General features: G+C 34.7%; 3 protein-coding genes across 3 annotated transcripts; 2 read left to right on the top strand and 1 right to left on the bottom strand.

Moving 5' to 3' along the window:
• Positions 1 to 6,190: 6,190 nt before the first annotated feature.
• TRIADDRAFT_55897 (uncharacterized protein) lies at positions 6,191 to 13,087 on the top strand (the record flags this gene model as incomplete). Its single annotated transcript, XM_002111607.1, has 14 exons — positions 6,191 to 6,265; positions 6,778 to 6,929; positions 7,059 to 7,775; positions 8,045 to 8,154; positions 8,273 to 8,931; positions 9,487 to 9,547; positions 9,630 to 9,683; positions 9,840 to 10,322; positions 10,420 to 10,466; positions 10,555 to 10,610; positions 10,712 to 10,826; positions 10,960 to 11,849; positions 11,926 to 12,092; positions 13,059 to 13,087. 14 exons carry the CDS (start codon positions 6,191 to 6,193, stop codon positions 13,085 to 13,087), a joined length of 3,615 nt encoding a protein of 1,204 aa, XP_002111643.1.
• Positions 13,088 to 13,333: 246 nt separating this feature from the next.
• On the bottom strand, positions 13,334 to 16,234 carry TRIADDRAFT_24653 (uncharacterized protein; the record flags this gene model as incomplete). The annotated part of the gene is made up of 5 exons (XM_002112122.1): positions 13,334 to 13,671; positions 14,463 to 14,631; positions 14,798 to 14,946; positions 15,025 to 15,167; positions 15,984 to 16,234. 5 exons carry the CDS (start codon positions 16,232 to 16,234, stop codon positions 13,334 to 13,336), a joined length of 1,050 nt encoding a protein of 349 aa, XP_002112158.1.
• A 1,751-nt stretch (positions 16,235 to 17,985) lies between these two features.
• Positions 17,986 to 19,255, top strand: TRIADDRAFT_24236 (uncharacterized protein; the record flags this gene model as incomplete). The annotated part of the gene is made up of 2 exons (XM_002111608.1): positions 17,986 to 18,661; positions 19,089 to 19,255. The coding sequence occupies 2 exons, from the start codon at positions 17,986 to 17,988 to the stop codon at positions 19,253 to 19,255; spliced, it is 843 nt and encodes a 280-aa protein (XP_002111644.1).
• Between the last annotated feature and the right edge of the window lie 168 nt (positions 19,256 to 19,423).

Consider the following 19,423-nt stretch of genomic DNA (forward strand, 5'->3'; position numbering starts at 1 on the left):
ATAGATTCTATTAGTACTATATTGACCTCGATAACGAGGATATTGAATTAAGGAAGAACGATTACCTTTAATTATGCAAAGTAGGTCATCTTTAATTATATAGTGATGGTGTTTTTTTTTTTAGATAGTACTTAGAAATGGATTCACTGTGTGAGTTTGCCCTTTCATGTAATGCCGCGAAAATTATTTTAACATCTAAAACAAAGAATAAATGATCGCAATTAAAAATGCTCCTCATTATTAGCTTAATAAACGAATAGATTAATAGCAGCTTATTACTGCAAAAATCTATGAAAGGTATATATTATGGTAGACGAAGGATCATTGACCTGTAGTTGCACGAGTATCATCGTAGGAAGTTTTATGATAGCGTTTCTTCTCTCTTTTAATAATGGAGACATGTCAGCACGTTGTAACTGTAACTACGATGTATCGCATATAGTTATCGACGGTTTGTATATGAAATTCAATTCTAATGGTGATCGATTATTTAAAGATATTTGTTGACGTTCATGCTACAAACCTTCCATACCACGAGCTTCTACAAGTATTACCTTCTATTGTGGATTATTCGAATCACTACTAAAAATTTTTTGTTTAATATTTGTAACGCTAGGTTTACAATAACATCAATTCAGCGTTAGTAAATGATAATCCGTTCTATATTCATCACAAACTTTTGCTGTCGATTTGTAAATTGGTAGTACAATGAACATTAACACAGCAGTATTCATTCTCTAGAAAATTTAGTTTACTTCTACAGTTCTATATAAATGTAGAATTGTCGTACGATATGGATTGCACCTCTTCAATGGCGTTTAAACTATAGCTCTATATTGTGACACCATGCTTATTGTAAGCATTGTCATTCCATTATAACCTCCTGGTTTGTGCAAAAGCCCAATTTTCAATGATAACTGTTGGTGTATTTATGCATGGCGTGCCATCGCTATGGCGACCAGTTGTGAATAGCACTCTTTTAACCATGTCGGTTAATAAGTACGCCCATAACGCTAACGTTAGCGATAATGATTGGCATTGTATCTCAACATGATGATTACTGCAGTTATGATCTGCGTCCGATGGACTTTATGTAGCGTCCTTTTAAATAAATAAATAAACGGTAATGGCTCATTATTTATCCGATTCACCAGTTAGTTGGTCATTGAAGCCGGCGATAGAATGTAAAGTAACAATGTCTATTAAGCCGTGTTTATCATCGATGATACAATTTTATAAAATCAGTAAGGTTACCCCTTGGTATGCTATTGTCCAGTTTTTTACAGTAGCAAAAAATACTAAAAAGAGGATTCAGTTTAAGCAAGGATACGGTATCGATATACTAACATTAACCAAGTCTAAGATCTAGATATATGACAGATAGTATTCGTGTACGTGCAAGTGCTATCGTACTACAATAAAATACAGCACGGGGAAAGAATAAAGTGAGTCATTTTGTGGTTAGAAATAGTCATTGAAAGGTCAATGATGTACCATCTATGGGTTAGTCTTACATTCGACAAGTTTATATCGTATGATACAGTATACAGTACTGTGATCGTCGTTAAATGCGGCAAATAATCACGTTCATTTGAATGATTTTAATGGCAAGTGTCTATTACTATGCCTGAAAATGTTCGCTTTAGCTCCTATTTTAGATTGATCAGGATTGAACAGTAGATTATTGTGATAATTCTGCGACTAAAGTGCAATAATCAATCGTAACATCTAATTGAGTCTTTCTCCAATTATAAATATAAATAAACTAGTCGATCCATCGCTCGTTCTACTTTGCGTGTACCAACTGTACTCTATTTTTGTACTACTATTTACTATCATAATGGGTTGATAAGGTATGATCGAGCATTTCTAAAATGGCAAGGATTAGTAGTATCGTATATTATGAATGATGGCATTGATTAATACCCTATAGCATGCTATTGCTAGTAAGATGTATAAATAATTTTATCATTGATTTTGTTATCACAATGTCAAGGTATCAAGGAGCACATTGAAGCCCATTGCATATATAAGATGGATGGTTAAACGCTGAGTATTGATTTACCGAAGTGTAGTTTGTTACCGTAGTAGTGTAAGGATGACTGTATTAGGAGTAAGGAAAGATGAGTGACGAATCGATTGACAAACAAAATAGCAGCTGTGAGTAATAGAGGTTTCTTACCGCTATGGTAAATAAGGCTAAATGATGAATATTTAATGAATTGCTCAATCACTATTGATAGTTGAATGCTTTATTTATTTCACTACACTCCACTGATGAGCAACTTGATCGTTCTTACTAGTGGATACTACACGGAACAAAGTTTACAGTACTATACTGTTGTAAGTTACAAAGATTTTACTTAGAGTTGTTGAGGAAAACCATACAAGGTAACAATGAAGTCCTGTCAATGATGTAAAAAATAGTATGGTGACTCATGTCACTGAATGACTAATCGCAGCCACAAATATTGAAAAATTGAGATTGTATACTACTATGATAACCCCCTAAAAAGGCGTATCAGAACTGATAAATGAATGATTTTCATCAGTCGGCAAGAGCAAATAACTTTTATGTGCGTGCCTGATAAAATATTCAAACTCACTATTAATTAATTACTAAATTACTATAAGCACTATATTGTTGGGATCACCATTGATCCCCAATTGATCGCTTCGACACTGTCTATATCAAGATTTTTGGATGTCTCTGTCATCGACTCACAGTAGTATAGTACAGTACAGTAGGTAGGTTGTTTCGCTGACTGCAATACTGTACTGTACTCAGTGTTAAAGTACAGTCGTTCGACTAGGGTGTGGTCGGCTGACTTTTTAGACTGGTATTTTGGGATTCTTTTCACAGTATACTGTACTGTACACTGTACAGTACTGTAAAGTACTCCTCCTCCCTACAGTACAGAGTACCGTAGGGAATCTCCCGCCCATAACGAATTGACAAGCCTTGTACAGTACTAAGCGTTCCACAAGGAATAAACTTTGTACTGTACTTGTTCTACAGTGTACAGTACGCCAGTTGCGTCAGGATGCCACAGCATACTGGTTGTATTGTATGGCAATACTGTAAGTGTTAGTTGATAGTCAACAGTAAATCCGTCTACATTTTAAATATCAGTACCGTATCAATTTACACTTTTACATTGCGTTTATCAGCGAGAGCAACGACGACCTGAGAAACATTTTAAAGCGTGGCCTTCTCTGTTTGAATCCCATAGGCTTTGGTAATAGTCAACCCTTTCCACTGTCATGGACTCTGGAAACTCTTTCTCCGTGGGTTTGCAAGGTGGGCCACCATGGGGATTTCGTTTACAGGGTGGCCGCGAGTACCGTGCTCCATTATCAGTAACCAAGGTGAGCTTTTTTTTATCAATTCGAGTTGATCGTTTTCTACGGACGACGCCAGTCAACGCAACACACGTTATTCGTTTTTTTTTCACTTTTGATATTGTTGTCAATCCAATTTGCTTAAGCCGTATTTACGATTACTCTATATTGTAGAATACATGTAATAGCTTCAAAAAATGACATTGTATATAGCAATAATGTAGTTTTATGAGTGGACGCTGACTTATTCTATAGTTGCGGAAAGCCTTCAAAAAAATTACAAACTAAACTCACAAGTAAACGTTAGCGGGCGTAACGCCACGGAAGAATCAAGACATTCAACGCTCTACTACTGTACAGTGTACACTATGCACGACGATAATACACTGTACTGTACTGTACGGCTCAATACAGTTCAGTACTGTACAGTAATACAGTATAATTAATTGTTATCATTGTGTACGAGACCGTTAACTCCGTTAGCGTGACAATGTAGTCTGTTTATTTTCGCTGCATTTTTTACAGACATTTACTAGCCATTCCCCAGTAAATTTTTTTATCGCTTTAACTTACGATATGAATTTGGATTAACAACCAAATGCTAGATAGGAATATGTCAAGCTGCAATTATGTTATCATGACCATAGAGAAATAAATTTAGGGCACTTGTACACATGCTTGTATAGTCCACTGGATATTGGTTCGTTCGATACTAGAAAGTTGGTTTGCTTTAAAGGCGAGCATTGACAATAGTACAGTAGGTACTTAGTAAATGGCGTACTTAAGGAAATGGCTAGTTTACCATGTTTCGTCTTTGCTTTAATTTAATTTTTAATTTAATAAGGCAAATTCCGCAGACGCGCACGATGAGTCATAACGATTGACTACTTAGCGGTACAGTACTGTATTGTATTGTACGAAAAAAAATGTCTCTCGCATAACAGTACTTCTGTTCGCATACAAATTCTTGTAGTGATGTCAATATTATTACAGGACGCTTTTTCTCAGAGCAAATTTTTGACGTATATACGCTAGTATTCTAGACGGTACTTATCCTGTAGGTTTTCCTTCTTTTTTTTTAACTGTCCCCCAATCACCTTTCCTATTCTACTGCACTTACAAAAAAGTGTGTAAATTATTTATGTGTATTTCACTTTTGGGCAATGTTGAGTGGAAAACTGCGACAAAATTAACAGCAGGGAATATTGAAAAATGTAGCCCTGTTAAGGAACACATACTGACATGCAATCGTATATTCGGACATGTGCCAATGGTTAGCCCGCAAATACCATATTCTAGTATACTTTTCTATACATGCTATCATTTTTCTTGCTAAAATCTGATTGGCAGTACTAAACGAGTTTAAATCGTGATCGCTACTTAATTTTAATTTATTAATTTACATAACTGCTCGACGATAATTATGAAATCAACTTAATTTTCAGTTAGTCTCTTTACTTTGGAGAGAAAAAAACTGAAACTGCGCTCGACATTTTTACTAGTGTACGGTGTATAATTTCGAGGGACTGAACGCAGTCCAGTGTTTGCTTTTAGTCAAGTTAATACTATAAAATGATTTCCGATTCTATCCTTTCATATGTGTTTCTGGTTGATACTTTCAAATCTTGAGATCACTTGACTCAGCGTAGAAGACTGTTGTACATTGTACACTACAGGTTACTGTACCGTATGCAGCGTTGCGCTTGATGCATCGTTTGCTAGCACTTTTTGTTACAGTACTGTACTGTAGTACTGTACTGTAGCACTGTACTGTAGTACTGTACTGTAGCACTGTAGAAAAATTCGAAAATAACGCTATTAGCAGGGGATGGGGGTGGTCACAGATTCAAGCATGGTAACTTACAATTAAAAGTAAACGTTACATTAATTATACAGCAACTTTTTAAGGCAACGTGCAGTACAGTACAGTACACTGTACCGTACTTTGCTGTGCTGTGCTGTACTGTACTGTACACTGTACAATACTCTAATTGGCTGTAACAGTACAGTACTGTAGCAGTTCTGCGACAAATTTCACCATGCAGTCAAATTGTACAATACTGTACAGTACGTACGATACTGTACTGTGGAACAGGCACACTTATACAGTAAGTACAGTACATCACACTGCTAGAATGCGGTACTGTATAACATACGGGTAGATCAATTTTCGACTGCAACTGCCGTGATATACAGTACAATAATATGATTGGACTGGCACCAATTGCTATTTAGTGCAGTGGATGCTCGAGATAAAGCGAAAAGTATTAGAGTATTTTTGAGTTCTATGGATTACATTGCAGTAGTGTAAACAGATCATGGATTGACTACGATAGCTGTACGTGATAAATTGATTATTCTGTGGATCGAGTGTAGTAAGCCCATTGATACGGTGTACGAATTGGACTAATTGTGAATCAATCCCTTCTGCTTTTATACCCCGTTTATTTTTAACAGATACAGTGGATTACTGTCGTACCCTACTAAGTATTGTAATGCAAGGCACTGTACTGTACTGTGGACAATGGAAACGTTCATTCCAGTGACATTGATTTGATTTGATGTTGTCCGTCGATTGCTACAGTACTCTCGACACTAAAATTATTTTTAGAAAGCGATGAAAAGGAACTGAACATCTGTTGCAGTAACAGAGTGACGCCCTAGAAATGACGGTTATATTTAGGATATTTGCTGGCGTTGACTATAAATAGTCTGCGATAGCATTCCACAGTTATAAATTGGGCAGTCATTTCAAATTTGAAAATTAGTAAAAAAATTTTACTGCAGCGATCTCTCTAGAACCTTTAAAATTTTGTCCTTACTGTTACTGCAAATACTTTTTTCGATGATGACGAAATTTGTTAACCAGCGTAAAACAACCTCAATCTTACGTAGAAAAGCGAAAGGGCCCGATAAAAATCAGGTTATCTTTTTTAGGGAACGAATGAAAGTACACCAATACTGTTTATATAGTGATTTAAGATTATTTGAATTAGAAACCTCATGTTGCGATCCAATCGTCTGCTTTAATTAAAACTAACAGTCAGTACAGTACTGCAAGTTTGGATATCGGTCTTTCAATTTTTCTTTGGCCATCAATAGCTAATTTATAGCATTAATGGTGTGATTTTCAAAGTTGATGTAAATTACGGCTGCAACGCTAAACGTAAACTCAACTAGTACTTGCAATCAATTCAAGTCACTAGCTGTAAAACTAAAATCAATTTATTAACTGCTATAATTTAAAAGCGCTTGATACGTAATTGGATCAGTAATACTACTTAATTGTTTTAGTATTGATTTTAAATTATTGCATAGCAATATCGGTTAATGCAATTGCAAGCATTTTGACACAAAATGTTCAGATACTGGTAATGATGTCTACTTGCTTAATTCGGTATACTCATATTGTATTTATCCGTGAATTTGGATTAGGTAAATGAAAATAGCAAAGCGGAAGCAGAAGATATGCGAGTTGGCGATATTGTCAAATCGATTAATGGCACAAATTGCGATAATATGACTCACAGTGAAGCATTGTCTACGATTAGACGAGCAGGAATGCGATTACAAATTGTCTTAGAAAGGTATGGAATTGGCTGGATTTCAAATTCTTGTTGCAAAGTATAAATATGTGGTAACTGTAGGTTGTAAATTGTTAGGACAATAAGGTTGATGTCATCTTTTGCCTATTCTTTTCAATTGTATTATTTAAGGCAAGACCGTAACGCAAATGATGGTTACGGAAACATGCAGAGCTATAGAAGTGGAGCTCAACATTACGATAGCCACTCTGGCCAAGATTATCAACCTTCTGGGGTACCAGGCAATCATGGCGGTGGCACTCGTATAACGATAGGAAACAATAGGCGATCGAGAGCATCACAGGATGATTATGATCATTATCAACAACCTAATGACGGTAATAACTATCAAGGTAACTATCAGAAACCATCCAATGCAACTTACGGCCAAAACACTGGTGGGAATTACAACAACGGTTATGGACCTTCAGATAACAATCAAAATGACGGAAAGAATCCCCAGTGGCCAGGAAAAAATTCTTGGGTACCTAATGATAATAATACACATAAAACTGCTAATACTAATATTAATGATTCTAGAAGGCAGTCTAATTATAGAAATCGTTCAAACAGTCGTATACGTGCAAAAAAGTCCGTAGCTAGTAAGAGACAGTTCATTCAAGAGTTCGGTCATGTAAACAGTCCCACCAGAAAATTAGTTAAAAATACAAATAGTCGAAATCTATATATACCGTCGTATGATGACCCATTACAACCTTTGCCCGGCCATGAGCCACAAGAAGAACCTGATGCAGCACCTCTATCTCCTATCCTTACAAAATTCGAAAAACCACCTCCCCCACGTTATAGAAGAATGCCAACCAGGGAAGGATTACGTAATGTATATAGGTATGAGACCTCAAAGTTATAGCAGAAGTGTGTATGCGTTTAACGCACGAAAACAGTCAGTATTTATTATCATTCCATATACGAATTATGCTTGATTACAAATTGTCCTCTTAATTTATACATCATTTAATAGTTTATTATGGAAGTCCAATGATGTTTTTACTTAATGAAATAGTGTCAAATGGCCGACTTACTTAGATTGTATATTATTTGTATAGTATTTTATTTAGATATTGTTTAATAAAACATGTTTCTATTTTATATTACAGTTCTCCTGATTACTTTAGCAGAGGTGGTTTTGATAACGTACAACCGATTAATTTGAAAGTTCCGGCTCTAAATTTATTGCATAGACAAAGAGACTTTGTAAATAGAGAAGGTGCGTATGTTATTCGAAATAAGTCGTGTAGATTTATGCCCTGAATAATCGTTATCAAAAGCAATTTAGTATGCGCTACTTTATTGTCAATTTAACAATAATCTAATATTTCTAATAGATGACGAAGAAGGTGTAATTGTACATTCAGCTTATCGTTCGAAAAACAGGAAAAAAATTAATAAAATCAATAAAGCTATGGATGGTGCTGTAAAAGATAATATTGATCGATCAAGTACTAAGCCAAACTCTTTGGCGTTACAGTCTCCAACAACATCATCTTCAGATCAAAGTCCTGTAATAAATTCAAGAAAGAATAAGACAACGAAGATCAATAGCACATCCCCTACCAGAGAGACAACCAAACTAAATGTTCGAAATAAGATTGGCAGTTATGATAAGACTAAATCGAATCCTATCATTTCAAGTAGAAAGGAAAATGAAATTGGAAAAAATAAAGAAAAATTAGTAAAGCCTTTATCACAAAGCAGTGGAAACAAGAGTAAGGTAGTCGTTAGGACTTCCTTACCCAAGAATGCAGCAGACAATAACGGTGATCGTTCGAAAGTTTTTCCTAAAAAGAAAAACTCTACCGCAATAAAATCGCCAGCGACGAATGTAGCAAAAAAAGATAGAAAAACAACTAGACTAAAGATTAGGAAGAATAATTCTGCCCCGGAATCCCCAACTTCCCCAGTTGAGCAAATAAATGCTACTTCGTTAGAGGCCCTTGAGAGCGTTGATAACAATTCATCTAATGAAGAGCCACCACCAGTTAGGGTTAGTGTTGTAGGCGCCCTTCAGTACCGTTATAATAGAGTCCTGAACAGGCATTCTAAGACGATAACCAACGGAATATCAATTTTCTTTAGTTACAAATTATTAAACCATTAAATATGAAAGCCCTATCACAAGCATGACCAGGTCATTAATCACTATCTTCATTTCTTATCCCGAACTTATTGAAGATGCAAGTTGTATATGTATATATATATAAAGTATGAAAATTAGACTGCCTTCTAGGTTTCTCTTCAAGAAATGTATATATATATATATTTAACGACTTTTAATACAATCCAACATCTTTGCTATATACACATATCTGGTATATACTGTATAAATACTACCATATATATACATACGTATTTCCTTAGCGAATAGGTGCAGTAAGTAGTAGTTAGTATCCTATAAACTGAATATTAATTAGTTATTATACCAGTAATTACACTTTGAATCCTAGTGTCGTTATTAGCGACATAATTTAGCTTCTTGAGTGAAATTTAATAGTCTGTAACTATTGTAAGCATAAGTTAATCGAAATTATCTTTTTTGCAGATACCAGCGAAACCAGACTCATACAGACCTACACATCAGGATTACGAGGACGATTGGTCAAGTAAGATATTTGATCATTTTAACGATCTCTTTTTTCGTTAATGTACTGTTTAATCACGTTTGTATTGTAAAATTGCAAATAGATAATGACCAGGGTGGTGGATTTTGGCCGCAGAAATCGAATGATCGTAAGGAAGGTACTGCCGTTTTCATCTATAGCAAGGCTATAACTTCTTTCAGTTATACCTGTATTCCAGTACTACAATTATATTCATGTTTGCTATAATACAACGCGGCTCGACATTTCTATAAATTTTTGGTGTTGATGTAATAACGCTTGAATTGTATTTCAGATGACTCCTCTGGAGGAAGATCATACAATACATTACCAAATCAAAGGAATCAAAATTCTTTTCAACCTATCCAACCTGTTGGACCCCAAAAGTCCTTATCACGTACTGGCAGTGTTAAAAGCTTAGGCAATGATTATAACCAAAATCAGTATAATGAACAGTATGATCCAAAATATCAACCACGCTATGGTGATCACGAAGATTACAGGCCAGGAGGTGGATGGCAGGAAAATACTCGAATAGGAAATAGCCATTCGAAATCAACACCTTCACTCGCGCAACCGGAGGATGATAATGAACCATACGGAAGAAATAAATATTATGACGATCGTAACGATAATCATGATTCGCATTATCGAGACCAACAGAGTCGTCCATTCCACCGTGATGATAGCGATTCACGGAAGCCGGATAGTCGTAAATATGACGATGATACAGATTATCCCGCTAAAATGCCAGAAAAAGCAAATTTTAATGTTATTGGTTAGTTATTAAATATTTTAGCGAGATCAACATTATGCCTTACAATTGAAATACCGGTACTTAACAATTTGTCTTTATACATATCATTTGTTTATAGATGAAAAAGGATTAATGTTTGATCCGCCATCTAATTATAATATCCACGTAAGTTATATGGACATATTTAAGTGTTCAAAAAAATGCATTTGTCGTGTAGATATGAATTATAAGAAATTTTATCTTTCATTTATAGGATAAAACCATCCCAAAGTGTAAAGCAATATACAGTTTTAAACCTGCTTCAAAAAGGTTAATTTACAGTAGTTATAAATATTAATATAGAATTATTCACAATTGTTTATATTTACCTCTACATTTTGCTAATATACTGTACGTCATGCATTCATTAGGGAACTTGCCTTGAAAAAAGGAGATCTCATTATTCTTACTAAAAATGTGGACAAAAACTGGTATGAAGGTGAATTACACAGAAAACGAGGCATTTTCCCAGCTAATTATGTCGAGGTGTGTAAAAATTACTAACCCGTACTTATGAAGGACTTAAGCTAGACTAAAATAAACACATTATTGACATAGAGTACTATGATTAGATGATCATATCGATTAATGTATAAAAACATTATTTTTTGTACCGTAGGTGGTGACATCTATAAAAGAAGCATTAGCAGCGCAGTGTGAGTATTCGCAAGATGGTTTAGGGCAAGCAAGGCGTGATTGCAACGGTATAACGAGCAAAGAATTATCATTTTCGAAAGGACAAATTATAACACTTTTGAAGCACGTAGATGCGAATTGGTTTGAAGGACGTCTCAATTCAAGATCTGGATTAGTGCCTAAGAAATTTTTAAATGTTCTTAAAGATGTAAAGGGTGCAGGAACGATGAAGCAAGCTCGTAATAATAAGATTCAAGATTTTTCAGAAGCTAGTTCTCGGCCAAATAAGCATGTTATAGGATCTGATTCTAATCAATATAACCCAAAAGCTTACGGTCAATCTCGTGAATTTGATGATAACAACCAACAAGTAGATGATCGTTACGGCTATTACGATAGTAAACCGCAGTATCAAAGTGGTGATTACAATTATCAATCTCAAGAAAATGATCCCTACAGTCAAGATGGAAAATCAGGCCGAAATAGTTATTACAATAAGCAAGATTTTGATACAAGATCTGCAGGTGGACGCGATTTTGATACAAGATCTGCAGGTGGACGCGATTTTGACACAAGATCTGCAGGTGGACGCGATACCAGTACTCGTTATGAAGCAGGCGGCGATCCGTACGAAAGTAAGCCGCAACAGCGACAGGGTGGTGGAATAGACAATCGAAATAGTAATAATTACGGTGACTATAATCGCAGAAGCCAACGATATCAGTCGGAAACCGATTACAGTGACAATCATAGTCAATCTGGTATACGAGCAAAAAATAACGAATTCGATCACAATAATAATACTAATTATTACAATGATGGAGCTGCGGATAACTCCAATTATTCTCAAGCTAATACCGAAACATCAGAGAGGTAATTACTGTAGTATTTCCAGAAGTATTTTTAACTTGTTATAGTATTCTTATCTCGATAAATTGCTCATTCATAGGTATCGAGCATTTTATCCTTATGCACCAGAAAAGGAAGATGAACTAGAATTAATGGTAGGTGATATTATTATTGTGAAAGAAAAGTGCGACGATGGTTGGTTTGTTGGTTCATCAACAAGAACAGGTCTTTATGGGACATTTCCAGGAAATTTCGTAGAACCAGTCTGTAAGTACTGTTAATTAAGCAAATTTCATACTGTAGTCATCATTTCTATGCGTTGGTGTATAATAGCTTCATACTTAATTGTTAATTTTAGATTAGAAATCCTGGTTGGCCTTATTTTCTAAAATGTGAACAGAAAATTTTTGGATAAACTTAAAAAAATTTGTACTTATTCTATGACGATGACATTTACTATATTCAGTAGTCATTTATTGGCATAACTAATTGATAACAAGGGTTTCTTGATATCAAATTACTGCAAATATTGCAAGTATTTGATTACCTTTGGTGATAGTAATTATAACAGCGGCTTTAGCTTTGTTAACTATTTGCAATCTGCTATCAAAGAGGAGAATTATTTCTCAAGTTGTACAGGATATGACTGTAATCAACTCTGAATCTCGACGTAGAAAGAGAAAGCTTGACTAAGTAAATATTCACTAATAGCACAATGTATGGTAGGTTTGATTTCAGGATTGGTCATTATTATATTACTGTTATTATGATTAGTACGGTGACAGACAAAAGTCCCGCCATAATCCTTGGTTCTGTTTACCTGCTGATTAATTATAGCAATTACTTATAATTCCCTTTTCTTATTAATTTGAAAATCACTTTCGCACGTTAATATCATGTAAAGGAGTACACGTTATATGTTGAAACGTATTCCCTTAATTTTATACGGTGCGTGCCTTATTTGCATGTTGCTCATTTTTAAATCGTATTCATGGGTTACAAACTTTTAATTATGTACATTATAATTATTAACAACATTTTTATGTCTGGTTTATTGGTTACTGTATGCTCGAGATTAAAATTATTTCTAACATATACTGTACCATTAATGATACAGATATCTTGTAGTGCTTAATTAGTTAACGTTCGTAATTACTTAATTTTTAGTTCGATATTTAGTACTGTTTTAATTAGGTTTGCGGTACTTTACAAAATTATTTCATTATCTTGTAGCCATTGATTCTCTTATTATTAATTATTAATATAATAAAATTCTTAGATGTGAAATATGTCTTATCTACGTATACGATTGGCTTTTATTTTATGAACGTCTTATTCATTACTGTTTAATTATCATTGAGTACTACCGAGTTATTTTTTAACGAGGGCCAATATCTTTAGAGTTGGGAGTAAAATTCGAGTTGTTCTAGTGAAAGACTACATTTACAGTTAATAAAATGAATACTGTAGCATGTAAAATAAAAATTTTAAGCTAACAGTACAGCTAATTAGATATTTGCACTAACAGATTGCACAGAATCTGAAATGATCTTTGATAAAACTGAAGCAGAGTTTAAGCATCCATCAAATTTAGACATTGCAAATGAGTCACCGCCAGCAATTAGTAAAGGAAATTCATTAAGAATGAAAGCTCCATTGCAGTCATACGCTTGTATTACTTGTGAATATTCCCAGTTTACTAGTGTCGAATCATCTGCAGGCGGCAAACCAGGCATTAGGCCATTGAGATTTGTCAGTATTTTGTCTTTTACTGCAGTAGGATCGGTGCTTTGGTTCATTTTACTAAAGCTGACACTGGTATGAACTACAATGGAGGTACCAGACACTACAATAAAAGAGAATGCAGCTGATTGTTGATAACTTGAAATTTTACAGCTCTTAATACAAGCTGTAGCCGAAGTACAGCAGAGCGATAAAATGGCTTCATTCGCATATTGTCATCGACTTTTCATCGATTGCCGTTATATACTCGTATTACATATTCGATGTGCTATATACTACATATAGAAAGCTTATCTATACATTTTTTTTCACTAATTGTACATGGATTAATTATACATATTTATCGCACCCTATTGGCTCTAAAACTGTTACAGTGCACTACAAATAAAAGCTATGCATTTTGCAATTTTCTACATAAGGTACACGAAAAATAATTGTACAATTCATTAGCACATCAAGTTTAGGAAAAATTTTAAATTCTATCGTAAAATGCTGTAGTTTTTAATATGAAAAATTAGCTTCAGCAAAAACTGTAGTATGTCTATAATAATATGGTTCAGTATTGAATATTCGATAGCCGTGGTATTCTGTCATGTCTTCATAGATTCACAACTGGGTATTGACAGAATTATGTGCGAATATCGATTTGAGATAGCCCATGTAACCCAAGATATTAACAGTGATACATTCCAAGAACTGCTTTATATTATACATTATCCAATATCGTATCACTGGCATATCTTATGCAACCAAATCTACTTATACGTATATGCTCTGTGCTAGTTCATACTCATACAACGTAAATGAATCAGATAATCTTATTTAACATTTAAGGGTACCTACTCGTAATAAGAGTATATTAAACTGCTTGAGTCGTTAAAATGATGTAATTACCTGTAGATTCTCTTTTCTTCGTGTCCAGGCATATAAATCTTATACATGGGTTGGTGTTAATATACTTTGCGCACCAGTTAAATTGATCGTTTAAGTTTTGGTTTTTATAAAACGCTGCTAGAGCATATCTGCTTGAATATTCTATTTTATTTTGGAGTAATGTTTCAGCCTGCAATATTTTCCAAGAAAAGTGAGTAATGCTATTAAGATGGAAAGCAAAATTGCCAATTGCCATGATTCATACGAGTAAATTACGTTACTATGCGATTATGAAATGGCACTTCGTGTATAGCTTGCAAAATTTTGATAAATTGATAGACTGTATTCTAAGTCACCTTTTCATATATTTTATATACTTCGGGAAGTGGTATCGTAAATACAACAATTTCAAAGTTGTCACTAATTCCTTCATTATAGTGCACTTCAATGGTATGAGAGGCTGGTCGTACTCGTTTAACATGGCGATTACAAAAGGTTTTTGTTCCTGTGTAATCAGAAATAATGTTGTGAATATCGATTATAATTACCGAATACAAGTCGTAATCTACGGTTGAAATTAGACCTGAATTTGTAAGAAAATGCTCTACAATGCTCGACATTCCTTTTGCAGCAACATAATTGATAGCATTGTGTTGTTTACGGTCACCTACGATGGTCTTCGTCAATGGAATTAAAATCCCTGCGTCGATTAAAGCAGAATAGATTCTGGCAGATTTGAAAGGTTAGAAAAAATTTTTTAAATTTTATATTGAGTGATATTGATATTTTGCCTAAATCATCATAAAGTAGATCAGGAGCTAAGTTCAAAATTGTGATAAAGCTACCAGTAAATGTTATACACGTAAACTGATGATAATTATTTTTAATCGTATTTGAATATGATTACACGAGCGGTTTTAATTGTACAGTATCTACATGTACTATCTACCGTTATAACAGAGCTTGTAAATGATAAGGTGATTTCTTCATGCTTTGCTTTAAATCAAATCATATTACTGCGATATTAAGCGTGTCACGTTGTTAGTATGTCTTGAAACTTGTACGAATTTTGTTAGTTAGAATAATTTTTGATATAATTAGTGGATTGAATAAATTTACCACTGCTCTGACACTACAATAGTGTGTATAGTAACAATTCTTCGAAAGATTTACCAGCTACACAGCGTTCATTTTTCATAAGCAAATATCAGTACGAGCATATTTAAGAGGCATTATAGCGCTAAATTACTGTAGAGAAATATGCAATGGCCGCTCGCTTATCGAATTGGCCATGTGTGAGTACGAGTAGTTCTATTGTTGGCATATTGTCACTACGATGACAATGGTCGTTGAAAATTTTATACAGTATTTTAGGACTGCAGCACTACTTTTGAACGAGGTGAAGTAAATTGTTATTTATTCTATTCCACCTATTCATGTTGTCTTTTTATATAGTCTAAAGCAAGGTATCGTGAAATAAGAGCAGTCGAGTACTATAGCATTAGCTAGAGGTCTATATTCAATCAACGTTTGTCTTACAACTTTTGAGACGAGTTATGCTCGGTAGGAACGGTTGTAATATATTGAGCTCCAACATCCGCAGTGCACTGAGTGCTTTCACTACGAAAGGTCATCATTCTGCCTCCAACCGTTGCATCCTTTTCCCATACTTCAATAGGCATTGATGGGCAAATTTTATGTAGGAAGTATGAAATTAAAGATGCTGTAATGCCACCACCGATTAAAAGGCATCTTGGATGACCAGCCGATTTGACTTGAGCTGCTGATGCCATTACTTGCTTTGGTTTATACTGCGAGATTTTTATGGATGATTATTTATTATTCTATGAACGATAATTATAATGATATATTCGTATAGTATGAATTCAACGTAATGTTGTAAACTACACTACCAAGTTGTGTTTGCAATTCTAGAGTAGTTTGAAAACATTAACTGTGCTGGCTGGCTGGCTTTGCATATGTTGATAGGTAGGCTGCAACAGCTAGCTGATCAAGGTTGCTTGCTTGCTAGCACCTGTACCTGCGTCCTTACGTCCATACTGCAGTACACCAGAGTGCAGAGTGTATTATGACATATACGTTTGGCCTCCAGTGCTATTTTTCAGTTTACTACATTAATGATGATAGATCAGAGGCAGAGAATGTTGATTCTTGAAATATGAGGAAAAATGATGACTTTCGATTTACAATTGCAGCTGTTTATTAATTATTTCAGCTGTTTCTTGTCGTGAGATGAAGTTTTCAATCTGAATACAAGACAACATTCTGCAATAACACATTACAGGCACGATAGAATCTTTCGATGACTGCTAGGGTAGTAAATTGCTGAGAAGAATCGCCTCAATTGCCTGCTGCTGTACACTGCACAGGATATCAGTAATTATGTTTACCAAACTGCCAAATACGGCGAAATAATTCATTAGATCAAAGCAGTTAGTATTTATTTCTTCTTAACGAGGACAGGAAACGCATCCTAGTCTATCCGTACTTGTATTTTATATTTACAGTATCTGAACGTCGGATTCGGTCCATTTCAGGGCGATTACAAATCTAGTCTATGAAATTGACATGATCCGGGCGTTTCTTGATAGTTAACCGCTTAGATGAATCACATCGGGTTCTTGCCATCGTTAGAATAGATTTCATCGTTAAAGATGAGACTTTAAGATTGCCATGTCTCATAGTGGAATTCTTTACTGTATACCATACTAGTGCATTATGCAGTGTACGATAAATCTAGTCAGAGATTCTTAAAAGATTTCCTATCGATGTCGATAGGCAGACACAACAAAATTGAATCGATGTGATGACAAACAAATAAAACATGGCAATCATTTATATCCACTGAATTATAACTGAACTTATCCTTGATCTTGATGGCAGATTCTATGAATGTTTATTATAACTTATTTCCACACTAGTTACAATTTTTACTGCTTCGATGGATAGTATGTATAGTGCGAGCGCCATGTTTGCGATACTTCCATCATCATACCGTTTTGTAATCATTTGGTACTACAGTATACTTACAAGATATTGTGCAGTACTATAATAGTAGACTGCTCCATACAGGAGTGATATGACAGTATGTTGTAGTGAATCATGATGATGATAATTCATGCAAAATTTTTTAGCACAGCACAGTGGCACGGCGATAGTGCAACAGCCATCCATAAGGTAATGGCAGACTATAAATCGACTCGTTAACTGATCGTAGATTGTTTCTCCTTACTGCTTATTCCGTTATTATTATTATTATCCACATTTGAATTCTGCAGCATTGGTTATTGTACTGGTTTTGATGCCTTTCAATACTGTAAGATACCATTTGGAATGAACTTGTGCAAAGACTAGCATGAGGAATGAGCAATCAAGTGAAAAACTGCTGTAGTGATGAACCGATGTCGAATTGAGTGTAGTCAAACAAATCGATTAAAAAAGACATTGTCGTTGTAAGTTAGCTGTGTAATTTTGAACTGATCAAAAGTTGTCTCGTTTCACTTTGAACTGAGTGCTTTACAGAATGACTTTAACTGTCTTTTCGCTACCCTGGGAAGATGTTATCTTCACCTCGATATTGCCTTTCTTGACCCTTATGGAGGTGTGCAACCTGCGCTTGGTCTGTAAATCATTTAATCAGCTATGCCTAGAATATTTCACTTGTTGTACTGTCTATGATTTAAGTCCATTTGCTGCATCATTACGTCATCATCATCTGCAATGGCTTCTTGGCTATAATCGTTTCATTCAATATCTCAATGTTTCCAATTGTAAGGATTTGTTAAATGATGATAATTTTATTCCTATTCTACGCCAAAATCAACATTTGAGACAGTTATGGTTATCTGGGTGCTCCAAGCTAACCAACGCCAGTATTGAATGCATTGCAACCAATTGCCCATACTTAACTGAATTACATTTAAATGAATGTCGTTGGCTTTCCAAAGAGATTATCTTATTATTAAGTGCACATTGCCATCAATTAGAGGTGTTCTCATGCCGTGGATGCTGGGATATCGAAGACGAGTGTATTATATCCTTATCCATCAATTGTCCTAATTTAAAAGAAATTGACTTAGCATGTTGTTATGCTATTACCAATAAATCCATTTTTAATTTAGCAGCAAGATGTCATCTCTTAAGGCATGTCTCACTCGTGAGTTGTTGGCGTGTTACTGATACGGCTATCAAGAATCTAGGTGAGAAAAAATATCAAACTAGACGGTGTAGAATTCCTTGTCCATCATAATAATAATTCATTATACTGGTCAAATACCCGTTCAAACTTTTGAACGGCAACGTATACCACGTAACACATTACACTAAAACAAAATTCAAAGCTAGCTTAGCAGACTATGTATATTAATCGTAAGTTTGTTATAGTACAGATATACTTACTAATCAGCAATCTGCTATTCTGCTTTAAATTCATTATTGTATTGAAACGACATATAGAATAAATTCTATTTGCATGACGTTTTCATGCCTTTAAACTTCTTTACTACTATTACTGTACATGTACGCGTGTTTGCTAAACATTGCAATATCGTATAGACAGAATTACGTCTATAAATCGACAGCATGTCATCGACTTGATTTCATGTTTTATTTTATCTTTCTGAATAGGTGAGAACTGCCCAAACCTTGCTGTTCTTCACGTAGCTGATTGCCGTAATATCGGTGAAAAGAGTCTAGTTCCATTACATGAACGTGGCGTTCAGCTAGACGTACCAGCTACCCTCCGATTTTACATCAACGATCGCAGCTTTAATCATGGTTCAGCGTTACTATGATGTTCATCGTCTTAACAGCAAGAGCATACATCGTTCTTACAAGGATCGCATCCTATAGATATTGACTATTTGCAGCACCCGAATATTAATATTCTAGTGTGATATAGTGTGATACATCTTACTTTTGTACAGTTTATTTTATTTCCAGTAAATGTTAATTAAGGTAAT

This window comes from Trichoplax adhaerens, genomic scaffold, assembly GCF_000150275.1.
Source record: "Trichoplax adhaerens TRIADscaffold_4 genomic scaffold, whole genome shotgun sequence".
Taxonomy (NCBI): Eukaryota; Metazoa; Placozoa; class Uniplacotomia; order Trichoplacea; family Trichoplacidae; genus Trichoplax; species Trichoplax adhaerens.